Source organism: Haplochromis burtoni, unplaced genomic scaffold, assembly GCF_018398535.1.
Source record: "Haplochromis burtoni strain Fernald_Lab_line unplaced genomic scaffold, NCSU_Asbu1 Contig_113, whole genome shotgun sequence".
Classification (NCBI taxonomy): domain Eukaryota; kingdom Metazoa; phylum Chordata; class Actinopteri; order Cichliformes; family Cichlidae; genus Haplochromis; species Haplochromis burtoni.
In genome coordinates this window covers 1,270,052-1,293,862 of record NW_024582474.1, presented here as the reverse complement: position 1 = coordinate 1,293,862, position 23,811 = coordinate 1,270,052, and the positions used below count along the sequence as shown (strand labels likewise).

At 40.4% G+C, this 23,811-nt stretch overlaps 1 protein-coding gene across 1 annotated transcript in view; it reads left to right on the top strand.

Annotated features, from left to right (window-relative positions):
* The window catches only part of pkn3 (protein kinase N3), a 47,718-nt gene that overhangs the window by 17,263 nt on the left and 6,644 nt on the right, over nucleotides 1-23,811 (top strand). Inside the window, exons 11-21 of the mRNA XM_005928999.3 lie at nucleotides 1,986-2,136; nucleotides 3,742-3,832; nucleotides 4,350-4,411; nucleotides 4,837-4,906; nucleotides 5,191-5,282; nucleotides 7,983-8,159; nucleotides 8,241-8,303; nucleotides 8,400-8,476; nucleotides 8,732-8,874; nucleotides 11,185-11,292; nucleotides 11,510-11,590. Coding sequence (XP_005929061.1) covers nucleotides 1,986-2,136; nucleotides 3,742-3,832; nucleotides 4,350-4,411; nucleotides 4,837-4,906; nucleotides 5,191-5,282; nucleotides 7,983-8,159; nucleotides 8,241-8,303; nucleotides 8,400-8,476; nucleotides 8,732-8,874; nucleotides 11,185-11,292; nucleotides 11,510-11,590 — 1,115 coding nt within the window. The remainder of the gene's footprint in view (nucleotides 1-1,985; nucleotides 2,137-3,741; nucleotides 3,833-4,349; nucleotides 4,412-4,836; nucleotides 4,907-5,190; nucleotides 5,283-7,982; nucleotides 8,160-8,240; nucleotides 8,304-8,399; nucleotides 8,477-8,731; nucleotides 8,875-11,184; nucleotides 11,293-11,509; nucleotides 11,591-23,811) is intronic.

Genomic DNA, 23,811 nt, shown 5'->3' with positions numbered 1-23,811 from the left:
TTTCAGGTGCTGCACATCTTGTATCTTCACACCATAGACAATTGCCTTCAGATGACCCCAAGGATAAAAGTCTAAGGGGGTCAGATCGGGAGACATGGGGGCCATTCAACTGGCCCACGACGACCAATCCACTTTCCAGGAAACTGTTCATCTAGGAATGCTCGGACCTGGCACCCATAATGTGGTGGTGCATCATCTTGCTGGAAAAACTCAGGGAACGTGCCAGCTTCAGTGCATAAAGAGGGAAACACATCATCATGTAGCAATTTCAAATATCCAGTGGCCTTTAGGTTTCCATTGATATAGAATGGACCCACTATCGTTGTACCATATATACCACACCAAACCATCACTTTTGTTGGTCCAACAGTCTTGGAGGGATCCATCCAATGTGGGTTAGTGTCAGACCAATAGCAGTGTTTTTGTTTGTTAACTTCACCATTCACATAAAAGTTTGCCTCATCACTGAACAAAATCTTCTGCGTGAACTGAGGGTCCTGTTCCAATTTTTGTTTTGCCCATTCTGCAAATTCTGTGCGCCGATCTGGGTCATCCTTGTTGAGATGCTGCAGTAGCTGGCGTTTGTAAGGGTGCCATTTGTGAGTAGCTAATATCCACCGAAGGGATGTTCGACTAATGCCACTCTCCAGTGACATGCGGCGAGTGCTACACTGTGGGTGTAGCCACTGATGTTTCTTCATTAGTGACAGTTTTCTTGCGTCCACACTTTGTCAAATCCAACACTGAACCAGTTTCACGAAACTTAGCAAGCAGTTTGCTAACTGTAGCATGGGAGATGGGTGGTCTCGTAGGGTGTCTTGCATTGAAATCTGCTGCAATGACCCGGTTACTGCGTTCACCAGATATCAACACAATTTCGATCCGCTCCTCACGTGTTAACCTCTTCGACATGTCAATGGCTGCGAACAAAGAGAAACTTGTAAATAACTCACGAAAGAATAAAGTTACGTTGAAACCAAGCACACCATTGTTTTTCTTGTGACATTACCAATAAGTTTGATGTGTCACATGGCCCTCTTCCTATTGGGGGGAAAAAACAAAAGTTGTATCCAAGATGGCCGACTTCTAAATGGCCACCATGGTCACCACCCATCTTGAGAAGTTTGCCCCTCACATATCCTAATGTGCCACAAACAGGACTTTAATATCACCAACCATTCCCATGTTATTACAGTGTATCCATATAAATGGCCCACCCTGTAGATTACCAGAACTGGTGCTTTGGGGTTTTTACAGATGAGAGTAGGTTCCCATGTGGCAGATGTTAAAAGGATTTGGAGAAGCCATGGAGAACATTATGCTGCCTGTAACATTGGTCAACACGACTGGTTTAATGGTAGGTCAGTAATGGTCTGTAGAGGCATATCCATGGAGGGATGCATAGAACTCTACAGGCTAGGCAAGGACACCCTGATTACCTTTAGGTATCAGGTTGAAACTCTTGGACTCATTGTCACTGGTATAGTGGGTCCTGGGTTCCTCCTGGTTCATGACAATGCCCAGCCTCATGTGGGGAGAATATGCTGGAAGTTCGTGGTACATTAAGGAATTTATTCCTTTGACTGTCCCCACACTTGCATGACTTAAATCAAACATAATACCTCTGAGCATGTGGAGGCTATACAAACTGCTGAGTGCCATTCTGAGTTACTGCAATAATATTTCAGCCTGCGGCATCGTTGGTTTTTTTGTTTTGTTTTTTCACTTTAATTTTTGGGGTGTTTTTAAATTCAGCCCTCTGTACTTTCATTGCCATCAAACAATGTGGTAACCTTTAATTCATAATACATTATTTATTCCACATCAGTGGAGATATCCACATGGCTTCTTTTCCCATTGAGATCTGAGGTGTTTTCAAAGTTTTTTGAGCACTGCATTTTCTCTTTACATAGTATTTGCTGCATGTAAAACCTTTTCAGTCATGTAGCTCAGATTTAATTTTCTCCCATCATTCCTGCTCACAGGGAAGCACTTCCTGCGTGCCGCCCAAATGAACATGAACTTTGCTGCTTGGGGCCGTTTGATGATGAGCATCCTGCCTCCTTGCAACTCACTGGAGCCCATGAGCCCTCCATTAGCAGCGCCCAGTACTACATCAGCTCTTTCACCAGCTCAGTAAGGCTCTGTGTTGTGACCCAGAAATATCTCTTTGTGACATCTATGAAAGAGTGAAATAATAAGTTGTTTGCTTTAGGCGGTTTTTCTGCTCATATTATCAGACTGGACAGATTAACTTGACTGGAAGGCTGAATCTAATGTTATCACTGGACTGTATTTGGAGTGGTTGTGTAATGTTATTGAAGGTTATAAAAATGTGTGATTCTATATTTTTCTTGCTCTATAAAAAAACCCTGTGCAGACATACAAGAAAAATTAGTGGGGGGAAAAAATACACAGCAACAAAAACTTACACTACAGAAAGAATACATACATGATTGTTGGTAGTTTGTTTTTGCAAGGGTCATTTGACCAATAGAATGAGAAAATGCTCATAGATGTTATAAAGAGAATTTAATTAAGATTTCATTAAGATTTCATTAAAAAAAATTAATATAGTGCCAAATCACAACAACAGTCGCCTCCAGTAAGGACCTTACAATAATAGAGAGGAAACCCCATTAATCAGATTTAAATTTAAAATTCCATGCCCCCTTCTAGCCCGCTAATGTGTTTCTCTCTCTTTGTTGTTGAAAAAATGTAAAATTAAGTCTCCATCTCCTAATAAATAAGTGTTTCTGAAGCCTTAGGTAGTACGAGATTTGCTCCATTAGTCAGATTTCTCAAGGTCTATCCAACCACATGTGATAAGTTGGAGTGTCGGCCTTCAGCCGTCTAATTGTAATGCATGTAATTGCTGCCACCAATAATATTCTTTAGCCAAATTTTGGTGAGCGCACAGAAAACGTTCTTCCAATATCTAACTCTGCACATGGCCAGAATATATGTATGCAAGTCCCAGTATGTGTACCACATTTTCTCCAGCATGTATTAGTGGCGTGGGCCGTTCCATTTGAATTCTCTCCAAGAGTTTGAGCTTGTTACCCTGTGTGCTCCGTTGCAGATTTCCTTTTTACTTGTAATGTAGTATTTGCAGTTATAAATTTCTCACCCCCATTTTCTCTGTAACTTTTTCCCACTCCTCGTATCACATTAAGACATTTCTTAATTTTAAATAGCAGAAGAAGTCTATTGCTGATGTTAAGCTCATCTTTTATCTGTTTTAAAAGATTTGATGCTATCCTTATGAGGTCGGTATACCTTAATCAGGATTTATTCAGCTCATGAATGGAATTGTTTTGGGCAATCCAAAAGAATCATGTCGCATTTTAATCATACATTTAGATATAATTCAAATATATTTATATACTTAAAGCACTCTGCCTCACATCATGTATGCCTTTGACTGCGGGAGGAAGCCCTCACAGACACATGGGGAGCATGCAGGCTCCACACAGACGGAGATGGGTCTACTTTAGATTAAGTACCGCTTGTAATATAGACCTGTTTTCGGGTTTGATCTGATTTCTGTTGTATTAATATATGAGACAAATTTAATATTTTTTTTATATTTAATATTTTTCTTTTTTCTAATGGCTCGCCCTTTTTGTTTATTGAAGTTTGTATCATTTTTAATGATTTATTTGTCAGTTTCTTACTTCAAGACAATAACTGCAGAATGGTACAGTGTAATAAACTATATTTTGTTCTGGTTTATTTAAGAGAACCTGAAGTAATGAGTCTGAATTTTGCTGAAGAACCACCAGGCAGATCTCCACATTCCATAAGAAAGAACAGTAAAAACTCCCCACTGGTAAGCTTCCCGTCTGCGTGACAAATGAATACAAACACTAGATGCATTTGTAACGTGTTTAACAAAATAACTAAACTAATCATCTATGGTCCGAGGAGGCAACTGATTAGTCCAGTTTGTTACCAGGAATATTCAAAAAGTTATGGATGATTTGAATGAAAATGGTTACAGTACTGGTGCATGGTTCAATTCAGATGTGACAACCTTTTGGAGTTAATCCAGTTCTGGATCCAGGAATTTATGGAAAAAATATTTAGTATTGTGAGAGAGGACAAAATCTGAACTTTGGCGTCATATCTTTACAAATAGATATCAAATTGAAGTAATAAAAACTGAAACGTATTATCATAATGTTTTCTAGAAAGTATCCTAAAGTAATCAGGGTTGGGATCAGTCTCTTTTGAATTCATGGATGGTGTGGAGGGAATTTACAGCTTTGGCTCGCATACTGCTCGTTTTTCTGTGCGGATTCACTTTCTGTCAGTTCATCTATTTTCTGTTTTGCTGAAAAAAACAGTCTTCCAATGAGAACGAGAGCCCAAAGCCAAAGAGACAACCGTCTGTTCTTCCACCTACACTGTAAGTCATACTGATTTATTTTTATTTTTTTATTATGTTTGTGAATTTGTTAGGTTTGATTAGACAGTTTTTGGGTACTCCAGATCACCAACCCAAGATTTTATTTCCTTCTGTGAAATAGGATAAGTAAAAATAAACCACACTTAACTTCCTGTGGTTCCAGTTCTAAAGTAATATACATCTGAAAGGTTCTGTGTCGATATGTGTAGATATTCTGTGTAGATGAAATATTTGAAGATGTTCGTTTGGGATCCAAACGGAAGGTTCACGTCTCAGTAACATAAATGTTTGAAGTTTGCTTCTCTAGTTTCTGGTAACAAAGACACTGATTTTTATTTATTCAATTTTTTTTTAAATTTTTTCTCTGAAATCAATGAAGGAATCTTTCAGGACATAAACATGTGCACTTTTGTATCCTCATGCAGGAAGGATAAAGGGCTTCAAATAGAAGACTTCAAGTGTATTTCAGTCCTAGGGAGAGGTCACTTTGGAAAGGTATACATTAAACTTACTTTCCTATATTTGTAAGGCAACAGTGGGACTGCAACATTTCATTAAACATGGAATACAATTTATATGCAACTATTGCAGTGTAGTGATTGCAAATCTGAATTCAAATCTCAGTGACCTTGACCTCAAAGCTAAGGTCAGAGATCAAGTTTTTCTGAAAATCCTGTAACTCCGATAAATCAAGAAGGAAGACACCTAGGATTTTCTAATTTATACCATGTGTGCATCTACTAAGCCACATTACTTCTGTTTCTTGTATTTGATGCAAGGTGCTGCTAGCAGAGTATAAGAGGTCAGGTAAAATGTATGCCATCAAAGCCCTGAAGAAAGGTGATATTGTGACACGTGATGAAGTTGACAGGTATGTAATCTCATCTCGTCTTCTCCAAAATGCTTTGACTCTAGTGGATGGTGTCTTGGAACATGTTCCCAGTGCTTGATGAAATTAAACCTTTTCTTTTCCACACCTAGTCTCCCTATATGCATGTCTACGTTCTTTATGTCCTTAGCTATTCCACTTTTTCTTTGCTAACCTTGTCCTTTGAAAACTGGTTGGGGATGAAGGAAGGGAGACGGGACAAAAGACATGCTGTGTAAAAGAGCCAGAGATAATAATAATAATTACTAATGATTAAATGCAGAGAGGTGTATAAACACATAGTAAGTGAAGAGGAAACGCTCAGTGCATCATGGGAGTCCCCCAGCAGTCTACGCCTATTGCAACATAACTAAGTGAGGATTGAGGGTCACCTGATCCAGCCCTAACTATATGCTTTATCAAAAAGGAAAGTTAGAAGCGTGATCTTAACAGTAGAGATAGTGTCTGTCTCCTGAATCTAAACTGGGAGCTGGTTCCATAGAAGAGGGGCCTGAAAACTGAAGGCTCTGCCTCCTGTTCTACTTTTTAATATATTAGGAGGATTTAACAGGGAGCCAGTATGGATGAAATACGCTCTCTTTCCAGTCCGTGTCAGTACTCTTGCTGCAGCATTTTGGATCAACTGAAGTCTCCCATCTCTTTCAGATTGCATCTAATCAACCTGTATGCATCTTCCTCCACTCTACATCGTCCTCTGTTCCTCCCTCTTTAAAAGTAAAAAAAAATAAATAAATAAAAAATCAGTTAAGGGCTGTTCATGAATAAAACTAGTGCCTGTGTAACCCAGGTTATATTTTGTAGTTACAGTGTACAGATGCCTTCACAAGACAGTCAAAGTTATTGTTTTGAAAAGAAGCCAGCTAAAGGCTGATTCAGTGATTGTGCCCATTACAAACTTGGCTGGGCAGAATATAGGGTTTAGCTTTCTCATCTAAATTACGTGAGTGAGCGAGGGAGGGAGGGAGGGAGGGATGCCAGTTGTGGCAGGGAATGAAAGAGAAAATAATAAAGTGAGTTTTAGACTATCGGTGCAGTGAAATTCTGTTAAAAGTTATCCTTCAGAGCGCAGTTTCAGGGTTTAAAGTTACTTTACTTTAGAGTTTGAGTAAATCTCTGCAATGGTTAAATGCAGGTGTAGGAATCTTGGGAATGCATTAATGTAAATGAATGCACACACAAAGAGAGCCAAACAAACATGCTTGTGTATGTGTGTCCCTCCTCCTGCACAGAATGGAGCAGTCTCTCTAGAGAACAACTTTTAGGTAAAAGGCAAAATGTGAGAACTGCTCAACCACACAGCATCAGACTTTGCGTGCACCCACCATTTGCAGATTAGGTGAACAGCTGTTGAGCTAGATGAAGAACAGACAAAACGATTTATCAAATAGAATACAAATTATAATTTTAACGAGTGTTCCTGCATGCTGGAACGTCATCCCTTTCTCCCAGTTTGTTTTTTTTCAGTGTCTCTTTGCTCGCCTCTCTTGCCCTCACCCCCAGGTAGTCACAGCTGACCCTGGTTCTGCTGTAAAAGAGTAAAAGGAGATGTAAAAGTAATTAATGCTTTACAGAATGGAAAAGCTCCTTGACTGAATGGATAAGGACCTGAATTTTATAAGATAATTTAGCACTGACTAAAAGTGCCTCTCTCAAATATGTATCTCCACTCAGCAATGACAGGCTCCCTCCCAAGGTCATTGTATACAGCAAATATGTCATTGATCCTTAAAAAGGATAAAACCCCCTGACAAGTGTGGCTCTTATCGCACAATTAGCTTAATCGAGGTTGACAGCAAAACCTTCATCAAAATCCTGGTAAAAAGGCCTTTGTAGTTGGTGAGGGCTTGGAGGTCTCCACACCTGGTGGGGGTTGTTATCAGTGAGGAAGCCGTCTGTCCTCCTCCTGTAGGCCTCCTTGGCCTGTTGGATACCTTCCTCAGGTTGGCTGTGGGAGCGCTGTACATGGAACTGTCCCTCAGCCTGAAGGCTGAGTTACGAGTTCTGATCCGTGCCGGTACTTTACCCATCATCCAAGGTTTTCGGTTATGGGTTTTAGTCATTATCACATTCGCCACACAACACTTAATACAGAAAAGGACAGAGTGAGTGCAGGTTTCCAGGTCCCGCTGTTCGAAGATGGACCAGGCTGTTAGATCAAAACAGTCCTGTAGCTGGAGGCGAGTGTCATCTGGCCATGTTTTAATGACCCAAGTGCTTGGAGGACTGAGGTGGATGTAGGTAGGGATAAGGAGCAAATAGAGCAGGTCAGATTGTACTAGGCGGGGGAGGGGTGTTGCTCTGTAGGCCCATTTAATGTTACTGTACACATGGTCTAGTGTCCCGTCCCGGCTGTAGTAAATCTCTGATTGCAGCTCCTCCCATTTTGTTTATGAGGAATCTCACGTTTGGTGAGGAAGATGGATGGAGGTGGGGGTTGTGTTGTTGTTTTTGTAGCTCAATAGCCAGCCGACACAAAAAGGTGCACAGTATTTGGGAGCGCTTCACATCTGCATATTTCTGTCCCCATCTTTAATTACCATATATCAGTATGACGATGATTACTCTGACCTGTGACATCTAAAGATTGAACTGCAAGGGTCTGAATAGAGTTAAGACTGTTGGAAGGAGATGATGGGTATTAATATGTCACTTCTACCACTGTATCTGTGTGGTCATGTTCAGCCTCATGTGTGAAAAGAGGATCTTTGAAGTGATCAACTCCTCTCGTCATCCATTCTTGGTGAACCTGTACGGCTGTTTCCAGACTGCAGACCACGTGTGCTTTGTGATGGCCTACTCGCCCGGAGGAGACCTCATGACGCACATTCACAACAGCATCTTCAACGAGAGTCAGGCTCGGTGAGCTCATGTTTTTTCTGTAAAACCTGCCGCTACAATCCAGGATAGTGCTGTTATTTCTACCACTTCTCTGATTTTTAGGTTTTTCTCCTCGTGTGTGCTTCTGGGTCTAGAGTTTCTCCACAAAAACAAAATAGTTTACAGGTGAGTCCTTTCAAGGCATTTTATTACTATGTCCTCGTAACTATGAGCTGCATGTCGGGAGCATGAGGCATCATTTTTTCTGTTTGTGTCATTCAGAGACCTGAAGCTGGACAATCTGTTGATGGACGCAGATGGCTTTGTAAGGATAGCAGATTTTGGCTTGTGCAAAGAAGGTAAATAGATTTCTATTTTATTTTTTTTGTTGAAAAATCAAACTGTGTGGTCTCTGTATCTTCAGTGCAGAAAGTCAAAGCTTTAGATTTTGTGTTTTGCCAGATTTCAGAACTCTATAGTGTTTGTGTCAAAGGCTATGAATGTACATGGATAGTTTGTAATTAATCACTCACACTTATATGCATGAACAGTACCAACTAAACAAGTATGTAATCAATCCCTGTCGTCACTCTGTGACACTTTACTGTGCGTAGAAATGGGCCACGGGGATCGCACATCAACCTTTTGTGGCACACCGGAGTTCCTGGCTCCAGAGGTGCTGACAGACAGCAATTACACCCGCAGTGTGGACTGGTGGGGGCTGGGGGTCCTCGTCTATGAGATGCTGGTGGGGGAGGTCAGTGTAAACCATAGACTGTATATAAAGATGCACCGTGTCATAAGGTTGCAGGAAGAAAAAGGTTTGAATTTTTTGGGGCAATGTCCACCTTCACCTTCAGTGTCTGGTGTAGACCTTCCTACACATTTCCATTCATTCTTGATCACTGCATTACTTTAAAGTAATCTTTACTCATTCCTCCATACAGAAGAGCTTAAACACTGATGTTACCTCACATTTCCTCACATGAAATGCTTTGTTAGTTCAATTAGCTTTTCCTGTTAGACTTTGCTGCCAAAATGCTAAATTCAATGCTCTATTAATGTTGAAAAATCATCCCAGCTCAGACAAACCAAAATTCCTATATTGAAACCATGTTTCAGAGATAGGATAAAGTCATGTTTAGACATGGGGTGTCTAAATATGACTTTGGCTTTATGTCTGGAGGTAAACCAGGTCATCTACTAATTGGAAGGTTGGTGGGATGATCCCAGCTGGGAACATGAGTGTGTGTTGATAGAAAGCATTTTGGCGAAGAGAAAGTTCTTATATAAATGGATGAATGAGGACATTAAAGTAGGGGAAAAGGTGCTCTATAAGAACCAGTCTATTTAGACCAAACATGAATTATTATTGTAGGGTCTTGACCTTACAATATAAAGCGCCTTGAGGCAACTCTTGTGATTTGGTGCTAAGTAAAAGAAAAAAAAATCTGAAAAGAAGTGAATGCTGGACTGTTTATGGACAACTAACAGCCATTTGTACATACAAATGTTTATATAATTACAGTTAGGTCTGTACTTTGTTGGACAAGGGTACTATTGATAGTTTTGCCTCTCTACACCACCATATTGGATATTCGCATGAAAAAAAATCAACTTGAATTCAAAGTGTTACAAAGGCTTAACCAAATCCCAACAATCAGGTGACCCCCAATGAGCAGCCACTTTGGTGACAGTGGGAAGGAAAAAGTCCCTTTAACAGAAAGAAACCCTCTGCAGAACCAGGCTTAGGGAGGGCCAGCAATGTGCTGCAACTGGTTGGGTTAAGGGGAGGAAGACAGGACAAAAGACATGCCATGGAGAAGAGTCAGAGATAAATAATACCCAACTATTAGATGCAGTGTGGTGTATAAATACATGGTAAGTGAAAAGGGGTGAAAAAGGAGCATTACTAAGGGTGGATTCAGGGTCACCTGATCCAGCCCTAACTGTAACCTTTGTCAAAAAGGAAAGTCTTAAGCCTAATCTTAAAATATCCTAGGAACTACGAGTAAGCCAGCAGTCTGAGGTCGAAGTGCCCTGTTGGGGTCATTAAGATAAGATGGGGCCTGATTATACAAGACCTTGTATGTGAGGGGAAGGATTTTGAATTAGATTCTGAATTTAACAGGAAGCCAATGAAGAGAAGCCAATGTAGCAGAAATATGCTCTCTTTCTAGTCCCTGTCAGTACTCTTGCTGCAGCATTTTGGATTAACTGAAGGACCTCCTGATGATAGTGAATTGCAGTCGTCCAGCCTACAAATAATAAATGCATGAACTGGTTTTTCAGTGTCAGTCTGAGACAGGATATTTCTAATTTTGCGCAAATGGAATAAAGCAGTCCTACATATTTGTTTAATATGTGCATTGAAGGACATGTCCTGGTCAAAAAACGACTCCAAGATTTCTCACAGTGTTACTATCAAAGAACCCCATGGAACTCCATAAATAACCTCAGTGTGGAAAGAGGACTCTCCATTTACATGAACAAACTGGAATCTATTAGATATGATGCAAACCACTGCAGCGCAGTATCTGTAATACAGCATGCTCTAATCGCTCTAATAGGATATTATGGTCAACAGTATCAAACGCTGCACTGAGGTCTAGCAGGACAAGCACAGTGATGAGTCCACTGTCAGAGGTCATAAGAAGATCATTTGTAACCTTCACTAAAGCTGTTTCTGTGCTGTGATGGGCTCTCAAACTCTTCAAAAAAACCTTTCCTTTGCAGATGATAAGTTAGCTGTTTACCACCACTCCTTCAGGAATTTTTGAGATAAAAGGAAAGACACTCAGGTCAAGTGATGGCTCTTTAAGTAATGGTTTTACTACTGCCAGTCCGAATGCCTAATCAGCATTCACACGAATTAATAGTTAAGGTTAAAGGAATGCTTGGCTCAGAGGAGTCAAGAGGCGTACCCAGTGAAGATGTAAAAACACTTCTGTGTGAGTAGAGTTCAGGTAGCTGTTTGGCACAAGGCATTGGAGCATATGCCTGAATTATATCCTTAAATAATGTCAAGAACAATATGAAGTTACTACAGCTCTGTTCTTTCTTTCAGTCTCCTTTCCCCGGCGACGATGAGGAAGAAGTGTTTGATAGCATTGTCAATGATGATGTGCGCTACCCCCGCCTCCTTTCTTCTAACTCTGCATCCCTCATTCAGAAGGTTGGCTCCCAGACTAAGGAAACTGAATTCTCCAGATGAGGAACATTTTATGACCTCTTCAGTTTTATTCACACTTTTAATAATGAAGTAGTGCTCAAAATCTAAACTAACTGTTGAGCTTATCAGCACATTTGAATTCTATTTATATGATCTGAATATTCTAAATGCTGTTGACCTAGGCTACTACATCACCTTCTTTCTCCCGCCTGTGTTTCAGCTGCTGCAGAAAAATCCTGAGTTGAGACTGGGAGCAGGAGAAGAGGATGCCTTGGAGATCAAAAGGCACAAATTTTATGAGGTCAGTGTCCAGTTATTGTAGCTGCTTCAACTGAAGTCACTGAAGTACCCGGTACGAGTATGAGATGAAATAGTGGAAGGGCAGGTGCTGAGTAAAAACATCTGAAAAGTAAGGAATCACAAAGAGCTGCACAAGTAAACGGAACAAAAAATATGAGAAAATTAAATACCGCAGTTCCAATACAAAATCAGGTTAAGACCGTAGTCTCAACAAAGACTTGTCAGGTTAAAGAAAAAGGTTTTAACTGCTTTTTAAGCAGAAGTCCAGAGTCAGCTAACCACATTAGTGGAAATTATTTCAAAGACTCTGTGTCCCCTAGTCTTTAAATTTCTATAAGGAACATCTAACAGATTCTGAGTCTGTGGCTGAAGACTGTGAGCAGCAGTGTGTTTAAGCAGCTGGGATAAATGGCCTACGGCCTGGCTGTTTACTGTTCTGTCGTATAAGAAACTGAAAAATAATCCTAGAATCTAGTGAGAGTCTGTATAAAGAATATAAAAGAGGAGAAATGTGAGTTTGTTTGGAGTCATGGAAGAGAGTATCTAGGCATTTTAGTAATCATGCAATCGCACAAATGAATGATTTTGTCGAGTTCAGCCAAGGTGACCGTACGTCACAATTTAGAAATGCTTCTTAAATGAAAGAAACAGAAATGTAAAATAGATTTTACATGTTCTCCAGAGATCACCTTTCTGGAATTTGCATTTGAACAGAAAGAAGCAAAAGCCTGACTGATTTTAGGACATACTTCAGGAGGAGCTATAACCACAGTGTCACTCTTGTTGCCGTTTAGAACAAGGTAACAGATAGTGAGTCGGTTCCTAATCTGGATTAAACAGTGGACTAAGGAGGACCACCTATCCAGCTTTGAGCCTTAAAAGGCATATATAGCTGAATGCCATCATCAGAGACATGAACAAAATGTCGACTAAAAGACGACTCATTGTGGAAACCCCACAATGTTATGTTCAAGGATAGCTTTTTCGTCCTAACAGAGAAAGTCCTCGTAGATAAGTAGAAGGGAAACCAATCGAATGTAGAGCTAGAGATGCCAGCCAGAACCTTAAATACTTAATGACTCGATGATTACCTTCTTTACATCCTATTTGAGACGTCCACCACCATTAGTACATCTTTGTTTTCAGTTCACTGAGGCAAGGCAGTCGTTCCCTCCTATACAAAACAGCCTGAAATAACTGCCTTTACTGAAGAAACCTAATCCATTGGTAGCTGTATACCAAATTATGAAGAAACACTTGAAGAACATCAATTCAGATCTTTTAGCATTTCCTCCAAATGGCAGATTTTTAAACTCAAAAGTAGGACTCCATTTTTGATTTGATGGCTTCTGATACAGGGACTTGTTTTACACTCTTCCTATTTGACCTCAGTGCAACCTTTGATACTGTTGACCATAAAGTTTTACTTAATAAATTTAAGGTTCTGGCTGGCATCTCTAGCTCTACATTCGATTGGTTTCCCTTCTATTTATCTACAAGGACTTTCTCTGTTAGGACGAAAAAGCTATCCTTGAACATAACATTGTGGGGTTTCCACAATGAGTCGTCTTTTAGTCGACATTTTGTTCATGTCTCTGATGATGGCATTCAGCTATATATGCCTTTTAAGGCTCAAAGCTGGATAGGTGGTCCTCCTTAGTCCACTGTTTAATCCAGATTAGGAACCGACTCACTATCTGTTACCTTGTTCTAAACGGCAACAAGAGTAACACTGTGGTTATAGCTCCTCCTGAAGTATGTCCTAAAATCAGTCAGGCTTTTGCTTCTTTCTGTTCAAATGCAAATTCCAGAAAGGTGATCTCTGGAGAACATGTAAAATCTATTTTACATTTCTGTTTCTTTCATTTAAGAAGCATTTCTAAATTGTGACGTACGGTCACCTTGGCTGAACTCGACAAAATCATTCATTTGTGCGATTGCATGATTACTAAAATGCCTAGATACTCTCTTCCATGACTCCAAACAAACTCACATTTCTCCTCTTTTATATTCTTTATACAGACTCTCACTAGATTCTAGGATTATTTTTCAGTTTCTTATAGAGATGGCACGATACCACTTTTTTATGTCCGATACCGATACCATACATAAATTTGGATATCTGCCGATACCGATATGAATCCGATATAGTGTTTTTTAATCAACAAAACTGTTTTTAAATATCTTGCTGCATTTTGTATAAGTTCATACTCAAGTTTAAAACAACAACTACACTAAAGCTATTCTGTTATACCTGTATGCAAAAAAAAAAATTTCATAGTTCAGCAATACTGATCAATCTAATAAACTTAAACCTACACCATCCTCCCTATTCTGGTATTTTAAAGAGTACTTAGCATAAATATTAAGCAACCTAACTAATAGGGTTCCAACTCCCAGCAACAACAAAAATAAATAAATAAAAAATAGGGAACCACCCCTCACGCTCCACCTCATGATGCTTAATCGACGTAATCAACCTTAATTTGATGCAGTGTGAAAAAAAATGCACAGAAATCAATTATTTTTCAAGAAATATTAAATAGATTCAACATCTTTCTTCAACAAAATTGCAGACTGCACAGATGGTACCTTCCCAAAGGAAAAAGTACTATAGCTTACTAGGGTATATTAGACTTAATAGTTACTATATACAGTAATTGACTTCTATTCATTTTACATCAGATTAAAACTTTGGGTGTAAGATTCAGGATAATTATTTATTAAAAGCTAGACATTTTAAATGAGAATAAGAAAGAAAAGTATGTCTTTGTGCCCCCTTTTCCCTGTTAATGCCCTATCGGCCCCCCTGGCTAAACTTTGCTAGATCCGCCCCTGCACAGTTACCAGCGTCAGCTACGTAGAAAAAGATCCTCGGTGTAGAAAGTAATATTAAATACATTCTAACAACAGCTGATCAAGCTTAAACGTGCTGCTGTTGTTCAGCCGCTGGTTTCCTCTTTCTGGTGCAAAGTGGGCCAAAACAAACAAGAGACGACGGACTCGCGACAGAAAAGCCGATCAGCTGATCTTAAGCAGTTTCATGATTGAAGTAGCAGCAAGAAGAGGCAGTCGCTCGTTAAGCTTAACGCAGGAATGCTTTACAAACATTCAGAGATGGACTTACACACTTGCTTTACTTCTCTCGGGGATAACTTTGTCGGAGATGAAATGCCAGGGTTGCTAGCGAAGCTCCAAATGCTATCCAGACCACCGACAGGTCCCGCATGCCACAGCCACTCTATCACGTGATGCATACTGCTCCGACGTGCTAACGTTCTGAGGTGAGTTACGGCGTGTTGCAAGTTTTGTGAGGTGCTTTCGTGATATTTAATGGATCGGATTACATTTTTTATTTTTCTCCGATATCCGATCCAGTAATTTAGGTCAGTATCGGACCGATACCGATACGTAATATCGGATCGGTCCATCTCTACGTATATCTGTCCATCTTCATTTCTTACGACAGAACAGTAAACAGCCAGGCCGTAGGCCATTTATCCCAGCTGCTTAAACACACTGCTGCTCACAGTCTTCAGCCACAGACTCAGAATCTGTTAGATGTTCCTTATAGAAATTTAAAGACTAGGGGACACAGAGTCTTTGAAATAATTTCCACTAATGTGGTTAGCTGACTCTGGACTTCTGCTTAAAAAGCAGTTAAAACCTTTTTCTTTAACCTGACAAGTCTTTGTTGAGACTACGGTCTTAACCTGATTTTGTATTGGAACTGCGGTATTTGATTTATCATCATATTTTCTTTGTTTCCGTATTGACTTGTGTTCTGCTCTTGTGTGGTAGTAATCCCGTTACTTCTTCAGATGTTTTACTCAGCGACCTGCCTTGTCACTTATTTCATCTCATAACATTCGTACCGGCGTACCTCAGTGAGCTTCAGTTGTGAAGCAGCTACAATAACTGGACACTGACCTCATAAAATTTGTGCCTTTTGATCTCCAAGGCATCCTCTTCTCCTGCTCCCAGTCTCAACTCAGGATTTTTCTGCAGCAGCTGAAACACAGGCGGGAGAAAGAAGGTGATGTAGTAGCCTAGGTCAACAGCATTTAGAATATTCAGATCATATAAATAGAATTCAAATGTGCTGATAAGCTCAACAGTATAGTTTAGATTTTGAGCACTACTTCATTATTAAAAGTGTGAATAAAACTGAAGAGGTCATAAAATGTTCCTCATCTGGAGAATTCAGTTTCCTTAGTCTGGGAGCCAACCTTCTGAATGAGGGATGCAGAGTTAGAAGAAAGGAGGCGGGGGTAGCGCACATCATCATTGACAATGCTATCAAACACTTCTTCCTCATCGTCGCCGGGGAAAGGAGACTGAAAGAAAGAACAGAGCTGTAGTAACTTCATATTGTTCTTGACATTATTTAAGGATATAATTCAGGCATATGCTCCAATGCCTTGTGCCAAACAGCTACCTGAACTCTACTCACACAGAAGTGTTTTTACATCTTCACTGGGTACGCCTCTTGACTCCTCTGAGCCAAGCATTCCTTTAACCTTAACTATTAATTCGTGTGAATGCTGATTAGGCATTCGGACTGGCAGTAGTAAAACCATTACTTAAAGAGCCATCACTTGACCTGAGTGTCTTTCCTTTTATTCAAAAATTCCTTGAAAGAGTGAGTGTGTAAACAGCTAACTATCATCTGCAAGGAAAGGTTTTTTTGAAGAGTTTCAGTAGTCGAGCTCATGCACAGCACAGAAACAGCTTTAGTGAAGGTTACAAATGATCTTCTTATGGCCTCTGACAGTGGACTCATCTCTGTGCTTGTCCTGCTAGACCTCAGTGCAGCGTTTGATACTGTTGACCATAATATCCTATTAGAGCGATTAGAACATGCTGTAGGTATTACAGGTACTGCACTGCAGTGGTTTGTATCATATCTATCAAATACACCATAAGCTATACGTCGCGAGGTTCATATATATAGATGTTGTTCATGTAAATGGAGAGTCCTCTTCACACACTGAGGTTATATTATGGAGTTCCATGCAGGGTTCTATAGCTAGACCATCTGTGGAATCCTTGGAGTCTTTTTTGACCAGGACATGTCCTTCAACGCACATATTAAACAAATATGTAGGACTGCTTTCTTCCATTTGCGCAAATCCTAAATTAGAAATATCCTGTCTCAGATGACACTGAAAAACCAGTTCATGCATTTATTATGTAGGCTGGACGACTGCAATTCACTATCATCAGGAGTCCTTCAGTAATCCAAAATGCTGCAGCAAGAGTCTGACAGGGACTAGAAAGAGAGACAATTTCTGCCATTGGCTTCTCTTCATTGGCTTCCTGTTAAATCCAGAATTGAATTCAAAATCCTCCTCCTCACATACAAGGTCTTAAATAATCAGGCCCCATCTTATCTTAATGACCCCAACAGGGCACTTCGACCTCAGACTGCTGGCTTACTCGTAGTTCCTAGGATATTTTAAGATTAGGCTTAAGACTTTCCTTTTTGACAAAGGTTACAGTTAGGGCTGGATCAGGTGACCCTGAATCCACCCTTAGTAATGCTCCTTTTTCACCCCTTTTCACTTACCATGTATTTATACACCACACTGCATCTAATAGTTGGGTATTATTTATCTCTGACTCTTCTCCATGGCATGTCTTTTGTCCTGTCTTCCTCCCTTAACCCAACCAGTTGCAGCACATTGTGCGCCCTCCCTAAGCCTGGTTCTGCGAGGTTTCTTTCTGTTAAAAGGGACTTTTTCCTTCCCACTGTCACCAAAGTGGCTGCTCATTGGGGGTCACCTGATTGTTGGGATTTGGTTAAGCCTTTGTAACACTTTGAATTCAAGTTGATTTTTTTTCATGCGAATATCCAATATGGTGGTGTAGAGAGGCAAAACTATCAATAGTACCCTTGTCCAACAAAGTACAGACCTAACTGTAATTATATAAACATTTGTATGTACAAATGGCTGTTAGTTGTCCATAAACAGTCCAGCATTCACTTCTTTTCAGATTTTTTTTTCTTTTACTTAGCACCAAATCACAAGAGTTGCCTCAAGGCACTTTATATTGTAAGGTCAAGACCCTACAATAATAATTCATGTTTGGTCTAAATAGACTGGTTCTTATAGAGCACCTTTTCCCCTACTTTAATGTCCTCATTCATCCATTTATATAAGAACTTTCTCTTCGCCAAAATGCTTTCTATCAACACACACTCATGTTCCCAGCTGGGATCATCCCACCAACCTTCCAATTAGTAGATGACCTGGTTTACCTCCAGACCTAAAGCCAAAGTCATATTTAGACACCCCATGTCTAAACATGACTTTATCCTATCTCTGAAACATGGTTTCAATATAGGAATTTTGGTTTGTCTGAGCTGGGATGATTTTTCAACATTAATAGAGCATTGAATTTAGCATTTTGGCAGCAAAGTCTAACAGGAAAAGCTAATTGAACTAACAAAGCATTTCATGTGAGGAAATGTGAGGTAACATCAGTGTTTAAGCTCTTCTGTATGGAGGAATGAGTAAAGATTACTTTAAAGTAATGCAGTGATCAAGAATGAATGGAAATGTGTAGGAAGGTCTACACCAGACACTGAAGGTGAAGGTGGACATTGCCCCAAAAAATTCAAACCTTTTTCTTCCTGCAACCTTATGACACGGTGCATCTTTATATACAGTCTATGGTTTACACTGACCTCCCCCACCAGCATCTCATAGACGAGGACCCCCAGCCCCCACCAGTCCACACTGCGGGTGTAATTGCTGTCTGTCAGCACCTCTGGAGCCAGGAACTCCGGTGTGCCACAAAAGGTTGATGTGCGATCCCCGTGGCCCATTTCTACGCACAGTAAAGTGTCACAGAGTGACAACAGGGATTGATTACATACTTGTTTAATTGGTACTGTTCATGCATATAAGTGTGAGTGATTAATTACAAACTATCCATGTACATTCATAGCCTTTGACACAAACACTATAGAGTTCTGAAATCTGGCAAAACACAAAATCTAAAGCTTTGACTTTCTGCACTGAAGATACAGAGACCACACAGTTTGATTTTTCAACAAAAAAATAAAATAGAAATCTATTTACCTTCTTTGCACAAGCCAAAATCTGCTATCCTTACAAAGCCATCTGCGTCCATCAACAGATTGTCCAGCTTCAGGTCTCTGAATGACACAAACAGAAAAAATGATGCCTCATGCTCCCGACATGCAGCTCATAGTTACGAGGACATAGTAATAAATTGCCTTGAAAGGACTCACCTGTAAACTATTTTGTTTTTGTGGAGAAACTCTAGACCCAGAAGCACACACGAGGAGAAAAACCTAAAAATCAGAGAAGTGGTAGAAATAACAGCACTATCCTGGATTGTAGCGGCAGGTTTTACAGAAAAAACATGAGCTCACCGAGCCTGACTCTCGTTGAAGATGCTGTTGTGAATGTGCGTCATGAGGTCTCCTCCGGGCGAGTAGGCCATCACAAAGCACACGTGGTCTGCAGTCTGGAAACAGCCGTACAGGTTCACCAAGAATGGATGACGAGAGGAGTTGATCACTTCAAAGATCCTCTTTTCACACATGAGGCTGAACATGACCACACAGATACAGTGGTAGAAGTGACATATTAATACCCATCATCTCCTTCCAACAGTCTTAACTCTATTCAGACCCTTGCAGTTCAATCTTTAGATGTCACAGGTCAGAGTAATCATCGTCATACTGATATATGTAATTAAAGATGGGGACAGAAATATGCAGATGTGAAGCGCTAAATTACCTGCAGGGCACTAGAGCAGCTTCATGGGCCTCTTATATACAGGTTCAATTACTACTCTACAGACCGCATATGGCACGTTCAATATCTTTACGAGTTGTATGTGAGGTTGAATGATGTAGAGTATAGTCCAACGCTGACAGAACTTTGGATATATATGAGTTGAAATGAGTAAAGGAGAGGGGAACGAGACTTTGAAATAATACGTGCATAGAGTGTGACAGCGGCTCTCGCAAAATTGAGTCGGGAGGTGCACGCCTTTTTCAATTGGTGAGGACCGACGATTCCTATGGGTACTTTGATTATGCATAAATCAACAACCAAACCAAACGGATGAGTTTGAATATATTCTTAGCCGTCAGGATACCTCATCTTACCTAGCACTGAATCGGTAATGATTTACACTAGAAATCAGGATAAAAAGGGGGGGAGAATGGCATCAGACAGTAAATATTTACTAGCTGCCACCAGTGGCCTGGCGCACGCGGGTCACTGTAGACCATGTGTAAAGTAAAACTGTAAATGAGGCCTGAATCAGATTCATCATCTCCTTGCGCCCCCGCTAGTGGTTACATTAATCTTTGGACCTAGATCTCTCTGGACTTGCTTCTCCGTGTGTATCCTCACCAGTGTGATCCACTGTCAGTCCTAGACTTCAAGAGCACATTAGTGTGAGAGTTCCATAAATTAATAAGCATAAATGTCAGAGACACTCCGTCCAGCTACAGGGTACTTATCTGTTGTGTTAGGATCATAGACATGCGATTACCCAGGTCCAGTCTATCGAGCAATCTAGTGCCTAAGTGTAGCCCTGGAAACCATTTGCTCAGCTCCTGCTACGTGATACTTCAATTTCATTGTTCTACACGCTCGCTTGTATGAGCCGTTGCGGGCGAAGTGTGTGAAGGATACGCATTAAATACGCCATAACGGCACTGAAAACACTTGGGGATCATGGGAAGATTGTGATGTACTGGAATTGTGCACATTTTGGTCAGACGAGTACTAGAACTCGTAACTTGTGCATGACCATTTGACGAGGTATGAAGGGACAGGTTCTTAGTGTCAGCATGCGTGTGCTCTGCTCACGAGCCAACCTGTGAGGAAGGGATCCGCTGAATCTTAGGGCTCTATTGGATGTGGCCGCTTACGACTGGTGTAGAGAGTGTCAAAGAACTGAGCTTTTCCTCATGATTAATCGATCGAATCTTAACGTCAGGCCTGTTAGTCCTGCCGTCGAGTGAGATCCATTCGCCAACGACCCCTCACCAAACTACAAGGCCACTTTTTTAGCCCAGAGGATCTTATTTGTAGTGAATGGTTTATTTGCTGTCAACCTTCGATTAAGCTTATGATATTTTGTTGCATCGATAAGAGCCACATGTGTAGAAGGAGAGGTTTTTTTTAAATGTGTGTGTTATCGAATAAGTCAGACTAAAATGCTTTTGCCTCCATATCAATGTATGCTTTCTGGACCAATGAGCTGTCATTGCTGAGTGGGAGCCAAAGCTAGCACGAATCATTGAGGAGGCTAAGCAGGCACGATTTTGTCTTACGTTTTATAGTTTTCCTTATTTTTTTTTTTTTTTTTTTTTTTATTCATTTCTGTTTCGAGCCTTAATCTCATCTTCAGGTCAAGGAGCTTTCCATTCTTAAAGCTTTTTTTTTTCAGTACCTGCTCTGCTCAGCTCAACTCAGTTTTTTCAGGGTTTGCATTAGGTGGTAGTACCAGCCTACTCAGCTGGGGTTCCAAGGCGATCCAGAGATGTGACCTCAAGAGACTGCATGCCACCGATTGGCCAGTACGCAGCGTCAGTCGATGATTCATGAGAGTGATTTCTTTACAGAAATCAGAACCGCCATTTTTGAAACCCGGCAACAAGGGAAACAGCTGCAGAAAGTCAACACTGTGGTCCAAGCAGCAGGTATACCATCGCCTCGAGCTCCTGCTTTGTTGTGTGTTTGTGTTGCATACAAAGATGTCACAGGCTAGGGCTGTTCGATATAACGATATATATCGGATGACGATATAAAAACGTCTGTCGTTCCATTTTACGCTATCGTTTGTTTCGTGGTGTCGCAAAATAAACTGTTTACGGCAACATTTTTTCATGTGTTGATGTCACTGTGGTTATTATTAAGTTCTTAAAGTTCTCTCTCTCTCTTATATTTAATAAAACCACACCACGGACGGACAAGAGCCTGTTTTTATGCGTTGTCGTTAGCAACAATGACGGTAAAACCATTTCCACGTAAACCTTTCACAATAAAGCTCAAGATCCTGTTGAGACTTTTCAAAATAAACTGAATCACGTGAAAGAGCAGATTATTTACGGATGAGAAGTAAAAAGAGCCGCCAGGTGCTAAAAAATAAACCTTAGACTCAAACGTTAGAACAGGCTTTTCCCCGCAGCACGCCGTGTAATAAATACTCACAAAGAAAACGGCGGCCGTTACAACTTATGTCTAAAAATGTATCGTTTCATGCATCGGTTAAAACACTCGACTCCAGCTACACGACGCGCAGCTGGAAACACTTCACACAAGTCGAGCTGCCCGAGATTCACAGATTTACAGAAAATGTTACATTTTTGTGATTTATATCGTTATCGGACGATAGATGTCTTATATCGGGATATGAGACTTTAGTCATATCGCACAGCCTCATCACAGGCTTTTGGACACATTGCTATAATGACCTCACGCACACATGAGCTACTCAGTTTTAATGGAAAGCGGCCATAACAGCTGAGGAGGTTCTAGTGGAAAAGAGATTAGAGTGGATCCCAGCTGAAACACCTACCAGCAAATAGAGATGGCACGATACCACTTTTTTATGCCGATACCGATACCGATATCATAAATTTGGATATCTGCCGATACCGATATGAATCCGATATAGTGTTTTTTAATCAACAAAACTGTTTTTTTAAATATCTTGCTGCATTTTGTATAAGTTCATACTCAAGTTTAAAACAACAACTACACTAAAGCTATTCTGTTATACCTGTATACAAAAAAAATATTTCATAGTTCAGCAATACTGATCAATCTAATAAACTTAAACCTACACCATCCTCCCTATTCTGGTATTTTAAAGAGTACTTAGCGTAAATATTAAGCAACCTAACTAATAGGGTTCCAACTCCCAGCAACAAAAAAAATAAATAAAAAATAGGGAACCACCCCTCACGCGCCACCTCATGATGCTTAATCGACGTAATCAACCTTAATTTGATGCAGTGTGAAAAAAAATGCACAGAAATCAATTATTTTTCAAGAAATATTAAATAGATTCAACATCTTTCTTCAACAAAATTGCAGACTGCACAGATGGTACCTTCCCAAAGGAAAAAGTACTATAGCTTACTAGGGTATATATATTAGACTTAATAGTCACTATATACAGTAATGGACTTCTATTCATTTTACATCAAATTAAAACTTTGGGTGTCAGATAATTATTTATTAAAAGCTCGACATTTTAAATGAGAATAAGAAAGAAAAGTATGTCTTTGTGCCCCCTTTTCCCAGTTAATGCCCTATCGGCCCCCCTGGCTAAACTTTGCTAGATCCGCCCCTGCACAGTTACCAGCCGTCAGCTACGTAGAAAACGATCCTGGTGTAGAAAGTAATATTAAATAAATTGTAACAACAGCTTATCAAGCTTAAACGTGCTGCTGTTGTTCAGCCGCTGGTTTCCTCTTTCTGGCGCAAAGTGGACCAAAAACAAACAAGAGAGACTCGCGACAGAAAAGCCGATCAGCTGATCATTAGCAGTTTCACGATTGAAGTAGCAGCCGGAGAGCGAGAGGCAGTCGCTCGTTAAGCTTAACGCAGGAATGCTTTACAAACATTCAGAGATGGACTTACACACTTGCTTTACTTCTCTCGGGGATAACTTTGTCGGAGATGAAATGCCAGGTTGCTAGCGAAGCTCCAAATGCTATCCAGACCACCGACAGGTCCCGCATGCCACAGCCACTCTATCACGTGATGCATACTGCTCCGACGTGCTAACGTTCTGAGGTGAGTTACGGCGTATGTGAGGTGCTTTCGTGATATTTAATGGATCGGATTACATTTTTTATTTTTCTCCGATATCCGATCCAGTAATTTAGGTCAGTATCGGACCGATACCGATACGTAATATCGGATCGGTCCATCTCTACCAGCAAATCTGCATATTCCAGCCTGGTCTCAGTTGAAGCACACGTTTTATTGATGCTCCCAGAGAGCAGCCTTTATGTGCATCCTTTTTTTCCCCAATAAGCTACTTTTAGTGATTGCACTTTAATCTGAAGTTTGAGTCTGATTGAACCAGGTGCCAGCCGCAGTAGCTGCTTAACATTTAACAATAGCTAAAATAAAATAATCTTCTATTTTTGCAGGATCTGCACAATATTGTCTCATAACACTAAAAATGGTTTCTACCTGGGATGTTGTGACG